This window comes from Protomyctophum bolini, assembly GCF_963924005.1.
Source record: "Protomyctophum bolini genome assembly, chromosome: 5".
Classification (NCBI taxonomy): Eukaryota; Metazoa; Chordata; class Actinopteri; order Myctophiformes; family Myctophidae; genus Protomyctophum; species Protomyctophum bolini.
The window spans coordinates 35,500,527-35,513,482 of record NC_137866.1 but is presented as its reverse complement, the minus strand read 5'-3'; the positions used below and the strand labels follow the sequence as shown (position 1 = coordinate 35,513,482).

The following is a 12,956-nucleotide window of genomic DNA, read 5'->3' as shown; positions in this document are numbered from 1 at the left end:
TGTGTGCCTGCTGTTTGTGACCGTGTGTGTGCCTGCTGTTTGTGACCGTGTGTGTGTGTGCCCTGCTGTTTGTGACCGTGTGTGTGTGTGCCTGCTGTTTGTGACCGTGTGTGTGTGCCTGCTGTTTGTGACCGTGTGTGTGCCTGCTGTTTGTGACCGTGTGTGTGTGCCTGCTGTTTGTGACCGTGTGTGTGCCTGCTGTTTGTGACCGTGTGTGTGTGCCTGCTGTTTGTGACCGTGTGTGTGTGCCTGCTGTTTGTGACCGTGTGTGTGTGCCTGCTGTTTGTGACCGTGTGTGTGTGCCTGCTGTTTGTGACCGTGTGTGTGTGCCTGCTGTTTGTGACCGTGTGTGTGCCTGCTGTTTGTGACCGTGTGTGTGTGCCTGCTGTTTGTGACCGTGTGTGTGTGCCTGCTGTTTGTGACCGTGTGTGCGCTATCTCTACATAATATGCTCTAAATTACAAATTATTAGTGCTACACACAGACTAGTGCAAGTGCTACACTTACATCCAGTTACTTTATCACAATTTCTTGGGAACAAATACAATTATTTAATGTTACTGTATATACAATATTGCCATGTTATTTCCAGTCAGATGGTTCAGGTTCATGTGTATCCAGTTAGCTTAGATTAGAGTGCTCGCCTTTTGAACAACATGGTTCTGGGTTCAATATTTTGCGCCGCCATCTCAGCGTATGAGTAGCACATCTTGGGTAACCGACACCTATACTTAGTTGTACGCTAGTGTCTTTCTCACCCCGGAAATACATGAAGCAGATATACAAGCTCACAACATACCATGCCGTGTTGTGAGCTTTTATTTTCGGTGTGAGACACAATGCGCAACCAAGTTCAATTCAGGCTTAAGACAAGCGGTAAGTATGGAGCTGACAGTGTGGCACTCCACCTTACCCCTTGTCTGGTGCCTTGTAAGGGGAATAGACACCCTCGTTGCTCGTCTAATGCCAACAATAAGCCCCTCCGACATACTTACTTCATGTTCAAGTAGGACCAACGTTGAGATAAAGAGGACATGATTGAGTGAATCATTGTCCATTGTCCAGATTCAATGAAAACAAGTTCTCATTCTCAATACGTCATAGGTTTGATATATTGCACAGCTCTACTAACACCCTAGAAATAATGTGCCCCACATTTCCAGAAATACAGTAGAGGGCTCCTGTGCCAGCGCTTACATATCGTAGAGCTTATTAACTTTTATTTGGCCTCTCTCCGGCTCTTCGGTAAATACTTGCATGGTGAGCACCTTCACCAGCTTTTTAATGTCAGACTTTTGGAAATGCACCATCTCTCAGGCCTCTCTCGCTTCTCTCTCTTTCCTGGTAGCGTTTCAAACAAAAGCGCCACATTGTTTAATCTTGTCCCCTCCCGCCGGTCTTTTCACAGGGTCGCCTTGGAGACGCTGGACCGCCTAACAGAGTCTCTGGACTTCACTGACTACGCTTCGCGCATCATCCACCCCATCGTGCGCACGCTGGACAGCACCCCTGAGCTGCGCTCCACCTCCATGGACACCCTGTCCTCGCTGGTCTTCCAACTCGGCAAGAAGGTAAAACAGTGCAGCGCGTGCCTTTTGCACGCCACCGTTATCTATAATACAATCGCGCTAATTCCACGCCCCCATCTTTCGTAGCATTGTGCAACGCTGCTACTGCTCCCACTTCTATCTCCAAATGCGACATCGCTCCAAGTGGCTCCACGCCCCTCGCACAACATTAATCTGTGCTCTGGCATCAATGTAAGCTTCTTTGAAGCATCAAACATGTGCTTGCATACATTTATTTACGTTGTAAATTAATCACCATTAACAGATTTCTGAAAGGAAAATCTTTCAATCTTTCACTTTTGTTAAATCTTAAAAAGATAATATATATATATACTGTATAGTATATATATATATAGGTAGATATTTACTACTCGTGACCCATAGTTTGGTGACCACTTGGTGACCGGTACACTCTGTCCAGCACAACATCTCAGTGTTTCTACAAGCCGCTGATGTCATGGATGGCTTGGCGGTGGGAGTAATGGTGTTTACGAGAGAGGGTGGTGAGATCACACGTAACTACAGCCCCCCCGCCACCACCTCCACCACCCTCGGCCTCCGCCCTCGACTTCCCCTCTCTCTCCACGCCCCTATACCCTGCCCTCCTGGCCCTATAACCTCTGAAGCAGCAGACCACATGTTGGACGACACCGCCTTGAAATCCTTCTTTTCTTTTGATGGGAACGACGAGCATGCACCACCGTGTCATTTGGCTTTACGGTGTGGTCGGAAGCAGGGTGAGGCGGAGGGAGGGCCCCCCAAGAGAGTCTGGAATGTGCACACACGCCCCGGGATCGTCACTAAGGCTGACACGACCATAACATTTTAGTTGACCATTCATTGTCATACAAGTAATTGTGTAATTCTCTGTTTAGCTTTTAAGCTTTGTACACAACGTGTTATATCGTGAGACATTGCGACCTTGTAGATCTGCTATTTTTACTTTTATATGTTTGAAAATGTGTGCAAAATGCATGGAAACGATTCTGACAATTAGGCAAAAATGTTTGCGATTATTTCAAATGAATGCATCAGGTGGTTATGCAATAATTGTGATTGGCCTACTACGGGCTCGCCACTCACACAGTGCTCTCTGCTGCCCCCTACAGTACCAGATCTTCATTCCCATGGTGAACAAAGTGATGCTGAAGCACAGGATCAACCACCAGCGCTATGACGTGCTCATCTGTCGCATCGTCAAGGTCAGCAGCCATCCACCCACCCCTGCAAATCACCTCTCCATCTGTCCTATCACTGGCCCACTCATCACCCAGCTCCTCTTTCCCTCTAGCTGTCTCTCTCTCTCTCTCTCTCTCTCTGTCTGTGCACTTAACTGGTGCTAATTTAACTCCTTACATGTTCCTTTGGTTCCATTTCTGCCCTGTCTGAGACCTACGGCAGTGTTTCTCAAACTTCAGAATCAGATTTATTGTCACATTACAGTTTAACAAGTGAAACAGTGGGGGAGATTAGTTTTTGCACATTGTTCCCATCGTGTTATTATTTTTCCAGGAAACAACATGGAAATGTGACCACGGAGGATTTTTACTGTGTATGTGGTTGTGTTTATTGCTTGTGAGGATTTGAATGAATATAAAGTTACGACAACGATGTTCATCATTATCGTTATTATCATTTCCAGAGTGGTGACCTGGCATAGCCTTTGTGGAATGCATAACCAGTCCAGTACAGCTTTGTGATGTTCAGAGGCATTCTTCTAATACTTCACGTCAAACTTTATCAAAGACCTCTGGCAAAAAAGTTCAAATTAACATTTTACTGTGTAATATGTCCTCATTCAATGAGAGATAAGGAAGCATATGGAAGGATTTGATGTTATCTGCTCATATCCCCCCCCCCCCCCCCTTGTGTTCATATCCCCCCCGGCCGTCCCCCTTGTGTGCTCCAACATGGTTTCTGTGATGCCCCGAACATGAAGTCTCCTTTGAATGAGAGCGTTGGCGCTGACAGTAACACTCTCCAGCACTCATCTAGAATATAATGAGACACAGTAAACAAACAACATCCACTCTGACCTTATCCTTTACACACAGCTGTCATTAGTACGCCATAATATTTATCAACAGGAAATGCATCGCAGCATCCAAATGCTTTGAAGGCCGACTTAACAGTCTGTATGTGTGTGAGCGTCTGTGTGTGTGTGTGTGTGTGTGTGTGTGTGTGTGTGTGTGTGTGTGTGTGTGTGTGTGTGTGTGTGTGTGTGTGTGGACGGTGTGTGTGGACTGTGTGTGTGTGTGTGTGGACTGTGTGTGGGCTGAACGACTGACGCAAAACAACTTTCTGTGTAAATGGATGATGGGCTCTATGCACACAGAATAACTCTTCCTTCTTCCGGGCCGCTTAGTACTTCCTTCACAGGTGTTACTGATGATAACTAATTAAGGCTTCAAGGGCTCTAACTAAATAACTCTGAGAGTGTACGGGTCCATTTGGTTCCATTTGAACCCACTCAAGTGGTGTCCTTGAGTGGGTACAAATGGAACACTCAAGGACACTACTTTGAGACTGGTGTAGCAGAGTGTTTCCAGTGAGCCAACACACACGATAGCAGCACCCTGACGCTGTTTGACCAGAATGTAACAGAGCCTTCATTAGTGTCATCAGTAACACCTGTGAAGGAAGTAGGGAAGGGGCCCAAGTTCTTTCCAAAATGGCGTGAGTGTGCTGTGCATAGAGCCCATTGCGTGTCGTCATGTGGTGTCACATCAGGGCTACACGCTGGCCGACGAAGAGGAGGACCCTCTCATCTTCCAGCACCGGCAGCTGCGAGGCAACCAGGGCGACGCCATGGTCGGCGGGCCGGTGGAGGCGGGGCCTATGAAGAAGCTTCATGTCAGCACCACGGCCCTGCAGAAGGTAACACACACGCGCGCGCACACACACACACACACACACACACACACACACACACACACACACACACACACACACACACACACACACACACACACACACACAATCACTCTGTCAGTGAGCCATCCATCCATCCAGCAGGGCTGCAAGATAATTACCGTATTGTGCCCAATATTGGATGACATTTTTTTCCAATGAAATTACACCCTATTAACATTGGCAGGTACAGTAGGAACTAACATTACGGTACATGAGATGGGCCCATAGCCTGACTTGTACAAGAAATACCAAAAGACTACAGTTTATTTTCAATTTTGTTACAGTACCTTTACTATGGTACCCTATTGTGATATGAATTTCTAAAAGACATACCAGTATTAGTCTACATTACGCACATTATAGTCTATAGCCTACATATTCAAATGTTTCTATAATCATTTTAAAATACATTTATTTTCTTTATAAAGAACCAGATTTAGTCTTCAATGTGTTTTGAAAAATGGGGGTCGTCTTATTATCTGAATGATCTTATAATCGGCACAATTCGGTATCAACGTTGTGGATGTATTGATTTAAGTCTTCTATTGTCTTGTTTTCTCCCAAACAGTGGATATGTTAAAAATAATGTAATAATTTAATTGCAATTTTAATATAAAAACATTGTAACTAGTCTTCACCTCAAAAGATTGTGCATGATTTCAGTAAATAAACAATAAAGCGTAGATATACACTGTTGAATTGCATAATGGCAGTTTAGAGGAAAGCTGGACAATTTTGTCCTTAACTATTGTTCATTCACTTTGAATTTACATTGCCCAGCTCTAAAAATGTACCCAAGATCCTTTGTAATTAGACTTTCAAGTTAATCAATTTACATGTAGTAGTAGCACATTAAGGGCATTTATACTTGAAGCTCGATACAAATCGGTCTCACGTTGCTGTGTTTAAGTTCGCCTATTGTAAAACACTGCTTCTCAACGTGGGGTCTGGTGACTACCATGGGTCCTAAAGGGGTTCCAAGGCGTCCCCAGCTAAATGACTGATACGAGCGCTCAGAGTTAAATGAACACTGAGGATAGATTGGGTTTCCCAGAGTAACAAAAAAAGGAAATAAATGAATTAAATAAATAAAAATATATATATTATAGGGACAGTGTCCCTATGATGTGTTTTTAGCTGCTACACTGGACTGTCACACTGGACTCCTCACAATGTTGGACTCCCATGTGATTCTGGAGCTGGACATGTGTATCGTCTCCGTCATATTCTTATACTCTGAGTTAAACGAACACCTGCGTTGCCAGGCTTGGGGTGCGGCCAGGAAGGTGTCCAAAGATGACTGGCTGGAGTGGCTGAGACGTCTCAGTGTGGTGCTCCTCAAGGAGTCCTCGTCTCCGGCCCTGCGCTCATGCTGGTCCCTGGCCCAGACCTACATCCCACTGGCCAGGTAGTACTCTCTGCTTCTTGATGTTCCTCTGTCCTTACTTCATCCCTCGCCTCCATTCTTCCTGCTCACATCACAGTGAGACGCTCCAGCGGCAGCGCCTCATTGTCCCCATATGAATATAAAGTTCCACGCCAGTTCGCACTGGAGGAGTACTTTCCATTATGAAATGGCTGCTTTTTTTCTTTTTAAGTCCGATTTAATATATTATGTCTAACCTAAGCTTTCAAACATCATAGAGAATGTTCTGTTGACACATTTTAAGAGGGCCATACAGAAACGTTCTTAGTTTGCATTAATAACAAGTGAGGCAGCGGTTGGAAAAAACAGTATAAAGTCAGGCCTGTGACTTCGACTACCACTGAGGTGGCCCTGACAGTCAAACCTCCAACTGGTTCAGAGTTGAGTTGTTTAATGGCCAGCGGACGACTGGTTCTCCTGGGAGGCTTCCAGGTGTGAATGAGTTCAGTTTTTCGTGAACATTAAAGCAGGGCGGTTGCTGAAAAAAGCACGCTTGCTCTGCAACCCAAGCTCTTACACAGAATGAAAGGGGTGAAAGTCATCCTGGGACACACAGAAAGGGGGTACTGTACACCTTTAAACAGTACAACATCAGCAGGACCATGATGCATTGCAGAAAGAGCCAGAGCCTAGTTTTTGCCGACAGAGAAACATTTTAGTTGAATGTGTGTGTGTGTGTGTGTGTGTGTGTGTGTGTGTGTGTGTGTGTGTGTGTGTGTAATGGTAATGGTTTGGAATAACAATGGTGCTACAGTGGGAAGTATATGTTTTAATACAGAAATTGCTGTGTTTTAGAGATGTGCATGACTGACAAAAATCAATAGTTGAGCAGGGAAAAAAGACAGACAATTCTGTTATTCTCTTCACTGGAATAGATCATTTTATTAAAAGGTTACTGCTCAAAAACCGGGCACTTAAGAATAATACATAATAACCTTGATTGGCTCAGCTGGCCGACAATAAATCAACTCGGTAAAGTTGATTCTTGATTCTTAAATTAGAAAACTGAAAACATGTTTAAGAAGTAGTGAAAATCTCTACAAGCTCACAACACTTTCCACTTCTGGGTCCTGGGCAAACGTCTCATTTCTCTTCTTTGCTCAAAGTTTAAATGTGTAAACTATATTGGCCATTAATTGCACAGTAATAATGGCCTATGTTCTGGTATTAACTACACCATTCATTAAAAGATGCCTATTACGTTTGTTAATTATTGGGTATAGGGAGGGTTAAGGGACTTTATAGCATCAAAAGAGACCCTGTGTCACCGTGTGTATGTCCATTTGCATGGCTGTCATTCTCCAGGGACCTGTTCAACGCTGCCTTCCTGTCGTGTTGGTCGGAACTGAGCGAGGACCAGCAAGACGAGTTGATCCTCAGCATCGCGCTGGCCCTGACCTCGCAGGACATCGCCGAGGTCACACAAACGCTGCTCAACCTGGCAGAGTTCATGGAGCACAGTGACAAGGTTTGCAATGAAACCCACTATAAACTGGCCACTTTGAGACATGGCAGAAGTTTGTTCTTTTTGTAGCCTTGGCAGAGGTATATGGAGTTTGATTTGACGTTGTGGAAGCCAAACTTTTAACCACTTTGAACCTGGCATACCTGTTTTTGCATGCCATTATGCCTTAGATGTCGCTATAGTAAAGAGAAATGTTAATCTACAAGCTGATGATGTGCCACAATGCGATATGTTGTGAGCTTGTAGATATTTTCACTATTCATCATACGCCAAAGTATAAATTAAGGCTTAAGTGGTTAACATACAACGTAGCGTAATGTAATCTTTTTGTGTCAGCACTCTATATATTTCACTATACAATATCACTATACAAGCGCAAGCGATGTCATTTTGAATGCAAACAGCAGGTGTGCTTTTGTTGTAAATCTTGTGTTTCTCTGTCAGGGTCCTCTGCCTCTGAGAGACGATAACGGCATTGTGCTCTTGGGCGAGAGAGCAGCCAAGTGCCGTGCCTATGCCAAGGCTCTGCACTACAAGGAGCTGGAGTTCCAGAAGGGTCCCTCTCCGCAGATCCTGGAGTCTCTGATCAGGTAAGGAGCTCCCAACGCAACACACTGTGTTTCCTAAAGCAGACCATCTCAACCAAAAAAAATAGATGCCTCATTGGGCGTTGCAGTTCGTTGGAGCCATATGTGTGCAAGAGGGAAGTGTGGAAGGCACGTTAAGTCACGCTGTCACTCAAGTGATTACTGGCCAATCACAGCGCATATTTTCCGGGACCCGAACATGCGCTCTGTGACTCACGCTCATGCTTTCCGCGGGGCTTCGCAAGGACTCTCGGGAATGTTTTGCCCTTGTTTTGCCCTTGAGCACATACGCTCCAGAGCCGGAAAGGGAGTCTACGTTTATATGTCTATGATCTCAGCCTGTGGGCCGTGATTGCCAAATTATTGGCAAAATGCTACGATAAAAAGTTAAAAAAATCCCAGGACGTCTTGGGCTCACAACCTGTTCAAACGATTTATTAACATTGACATTTTAATTGTGATACCGATAAAGAGGAACTTGAAGTACTATGCTAGTTCCATTGATCCCAGGTTTATTCAATATAGAACAAACATGCTCTGAAAATGCCCACTTTTTTTAAGTGGGCCCTGATCCTGTGTCCTATAATAACTAATTAGGGCAGCCATTGCCAGTGCTAAATAGTATTGATAATGTGAATTATTAGTGAATAAATAGTCTTTGCATTGCCAGACTGCTTACGCATATACTGTACATCTGGTGATTCGAAGGACTGCCCTAAAGACATTGAATTGCAATTATTTATTAAATAAACAAATGGATTACTCCCAGTTTCAGCAATGGAGGCTCTACTTAAGAGATGTTGGTCTAGTGAATACTGTGAATATTCACGTAGCAGTAAATGGGCAGCTGACGGCTGATTGTTTATGGCTGAGCTCATTACGCTTAAGCATTCTTAAAGTTGAAAACCTGAAGTTCTACAGGGCCATTTCACTGGTGTCTGTATTGGTGGAATGTGGCACTTGGCTCTGAAAAACAAATGCCAGACATTGAGTTGTTCAAAGCAGGCATGTCACTTACATCATTGACTGAGTGTAAATATTGACAGAGTGCAGGCTAAATGACTGTATTGCTGTGACATTATTCTATAATTCTTTATGATAATGTCTTCAATTCCCTGTTAAATCCCCTCTTTATGTATATTTTGACGTGCAGAACTTAATGCATGGAAAGTGGAAACCATGCATGGCTTAATCATCTTGGACAGAATAATAAATCGTCACTGAATAGTTTACACAGCTAGCTTCTCAAAGAATATAGAATGGATTATGAAAAATGATCTGAAATAACAGTCCTTGTCAGATCATGACTCAATATCCACTTTATGTGGAATGTTTTGTTTCAATCATTTAAGAGTGGAATAACTAACCACTGAATAGGTGAGGTGAAATATGATTTACTTTTATAATTTGGATATAGGGAATGTACAGTACTACACAGAGCTTCTTGAATATTTTTTATGCATAGAAATTATACCCACACGCAAGGGGTAGCTCATATATAACCTTTTACTGCAGGTGCTGCTAATCAAGCCTATTACCTTTTTAAGTGTACAGTATCTGTTAAAATCTGATGAAGGGCCTGATGAGAACTCTAGTGTGGCTGCAGGGGCAGTGTCTTGAGTGTACAGGGTTTGATGAAGGCCCAGGTAGGGCCAGGACTTAATTTCGGACAGACTTAATGTCTGTATGGGCCACATATTCCCCACATATTCCCACATGGGGTTAATATTGATGACATCAGGGATCTCCATCCCTGATGATGTCACGTGATGTCATCATATATGGTCATGACTGACTGACGGGAAATGCACGATTTCATAGTAAATGCGACGTGCGGTTGTAATAAATACTATTCACTGTAATGTCACATTATTAGTGGACCCTGAAAACTATTGTAATGAGGCACTCATCATGGATTCACAACACCTGGCCCGGAGACTTCATTTATTAGGGTTAGCTCAGTGTGTGACAGGTGGTGCAATTTGGTGGACAAAGGTCAAGGTTTGCGATGAGCCATGTGGCTCAATTACTCCCCTTGTTATGGAAGTAACTGTGAACTACCACCAGTCAAAACTGTCTTGCATTCAACCAAATGCAAATTGTATAATATATGCTATTTGCAGCCTAAGCATTTTTTCTTTTTTTTTAATCTTGATCAAAAGCTCAATGAGCAAGTCTTGACAGTAAAGAATATTGTCTTTCTAATGTTAGAATGGCCTTAGACCCCTATAGTAACAGAGATTGATCAGCATCTTTATAATTCTCTACAGATAATTGATGCATTACCTGAACCTCCATTAATCTTCTGTAGTCTATACATGCTTGGTAAATATTGAGGTTGGCGGGTTCTTTTGTGTATAGCAATCCTTTACTTAGAAGGGACCATTGGATGACTCTCAGAAATTTCATTTTTATTATAGATGAAGAAGTGCTTGTCTACACACATCCTCGTCCTCTAAAACGCTTGCATATCGTCCCTGTCGGGTGGAAACCTTGTACTGTATGTCCAAATTCATATTTCCTCCAGGAAAAAAAAGAAAAAAAGAAACTGCGTTCAAATGTATCCAGTGTAGTTATTTACTCATAAGCTGGTTAATATTTAGAAAACCTACAGACAAATGTAACCACCTGGTGTCTCTATTTTGGGCATGTAAGAGGCTGACATTTCTTTCAAACTAAATGTATGGGATTTAAACAAATAATAATATAAAATTCTAAAAACAAAAGAAAAAGGGAGATACATGGTTTCTGCTCGACAGCGATGATATCCACAATCATCTTTTCCATCGCCTCTTCTCACCTCTGCGCTCGCACTCCGTCGGCCTCGTATGAAGAAATCTGTTTTCCAGGCATCTAATTGGACGAGCGCCTCCTTTTCATCTCTGCGAGCGTCTGGAATAGTGTTTCTCCGGGGGTCTGTTTTCAATTTCTCAGGGGGCCTTGATGATGATGAATGATGGGAGGCAGTGCCGCGGCGTTTTCGATCCCTCCATCTGGTTCTCACCTCTTCAGGATTTCCCATAAAAAGATCTAGCATCGTGGTGCACAGCAGAAAGCGCTACGCAAAAAACCCCACTCTCTCTCTCTCTCTCTCTCTCTCTCTCTCTCCCTCCGTGGAGGAATCAGAAGCACACATTTTTAGGCTTTTTTTTATGACACTAAGCACCGTCACTGCTACTTCAGCGTTACTGACTCATGCTGCTTGCAGGTGAACTTGGCATCGTTTCCAGAGCCTGTTCTCTTCGTATTCTTCCCTTACATATTGAATTTCAGGGTTTGCAATCGGAGTAAGGTTCTTTTGACATTATAAGAGATGGAAATGCACATTCTTGTTTTTTCTTTTTTTTCCCCTCGCTGTCCTAGTAGAAAACTTTGATGCTACTCCTGGTTCAGATTTCGGTGCTGCTCCTCCTGGTTCACATGCCGGGGTACACTGTATGAATGAGACGTATGAGGGACTTGGATCAAGTCAAACCAAATGATTTAGCTTGGAGCTTGATTAATGATTCAGCTTGGAGCTTGACTGTATGCTTGGCCCTATACAGCCTTGCTCCTGTAACTCCAGTTACGGATCCATTTTACCCTCTCACAGTTAAATGAACACATTTTTAACGATGTGGACAGAAGTTGTGTAGTTATCTTGGTGGTAGCTGATGTTGTCTTGAGTTACAAGAAACCACTAAGCCTGATTTATACGTTGTACAGCGCAGTGTTGTTTTTGGCAGCAAATTTAGATTTTAGTTTTCATTTTGTTCTAGTCACATTTTAGTCACCTGGAATGTTGTAGTGTTTATCTAGTTTTAGTCGACTAAATATCATTCATAAGATTTTAGTCGACTAAATATACAGTTGATTTAGTCGACTAAAATGTATTTTGGCGGGTCTTGATGCCGTCGTAATGACCATACACCTGCTGTAAATAGCCGATCTACAAGCTCGCAACGCTTTGTGAGCTTGTAGATTGGCTATTTTCAGCATGCAACCAAATGTAAAATGACTTATACTGGATCTTTTGTACACTAGTCCCTTCCTAACATTTTAGTCTAGTTTTTATTTGTTAACGAAATTGTCAATATATTTTGTCTTAGTTTTAGTCATCATAGGTTAGTTTTTATTTAGTTTCCATTTATTTTTTGTCAGTGGAAAAAGGTAGTCGACAAACATTTCTTGTCTTAGTTTTAGTCGACGAAATCAACACTAGTAAAGCGGTGTCATCGCAAATAATTGTATTTTCGGCAAGGCACATTGTTATACGACGGCGTATAAATAACGTATTATTGAGCCTAAAATAATTACGCTGAGATGTCTAGATTATCGGTCTGCACACAGTGTACTAAAAATAAGTGTTCTACATTGAGTCGTATGGACTGGCACGTCACACTTCATTTCCACCTTGTTGCAAATGGCTGATATGCTCGACTAAACTTTTCCACTATTTGAGGTCATTAAGCAGCTCTAAGGGTGATGTGAATAACCCAAGGCCGTCATTTGGGTCTGCTTTTCCCTAGAATTCAGCTGAGTAGAGCCATTGATCAAGTGTCCTGATCCCCCAAGGAAGGGTTGGATGTCTTATTTGATTTATACCACTGATTTGAATCAGAAGGATGTCTGGTTGATTTTAATGATGGGAACATGGATCTGTCTGGGTCAGTAGTTATATAAACCCCTTTGTTGAAAAGGCTGAATTAATGTACAGTCTTTCTCTGTCTTTTCTATGCATACTACCCATTGTTAGCATTAACCCCCCGTTGAAAGTGTGAGACCTGATTGATTGATTGATATTTCTCAGCCTATATGGCCTGGCTCCAGCCCTGAATCGCTACCATAAACGGCTGGGTTTGATTGGCCATCAAACCCATCACTCGATGACATCAAACAACAAACATGGCTGCCCCCACTGTGGTAACTTTCTGGCTATTAAATCTCCCTATGATGAATAGTTTCTTTACAGAAATGACAGGTTTTTACAAACATCATCATCCGACATATTTTACCGT

The 12,956-nt window shown here is 42.9% G+C and overlaps 1 protein-coding gene across 6 annotated transcripts in view; it reads left to right on the top strand.

The window, feature by feature from the left end:
* The window catches only part of mtor (mechanistic target of rapamycin kinase), a 137,891-nt gene that overhangs the window by 34,201 nt on the left and 90,734 nt on the right, over positions 1-12,956 (top strand). For all 6 annotated transcript variants that reach the window (XM_080762886.1, XM_080762887.1, XM_080762885.1 and 3 more), the window contains exons 24-29: positions 1,409-1,571; positions 2,678-2,770; positions 4,299-4,445; positions 5,747-5,889; positions 7,213-7,375; positions 7,817-7,962. In XM_080762886.1, coding sequence (XP_080619012.1) covers positions 1,409-1,571; positions 2,678-2,770; positions 4,299-4,445; positions 5,747-5,889; positions 7,213-7,375; positions 7,817-7,962 — 855 coding nt within the window. The remainder of the gene's footprint in view (positions 1-1,408; positions 1,572-2,677; positions 2,771-4,298; positions 4,446-5,746; positions 5,890-7,212; positions 7,376-7,816; positions 7,963-12,956) is intronic.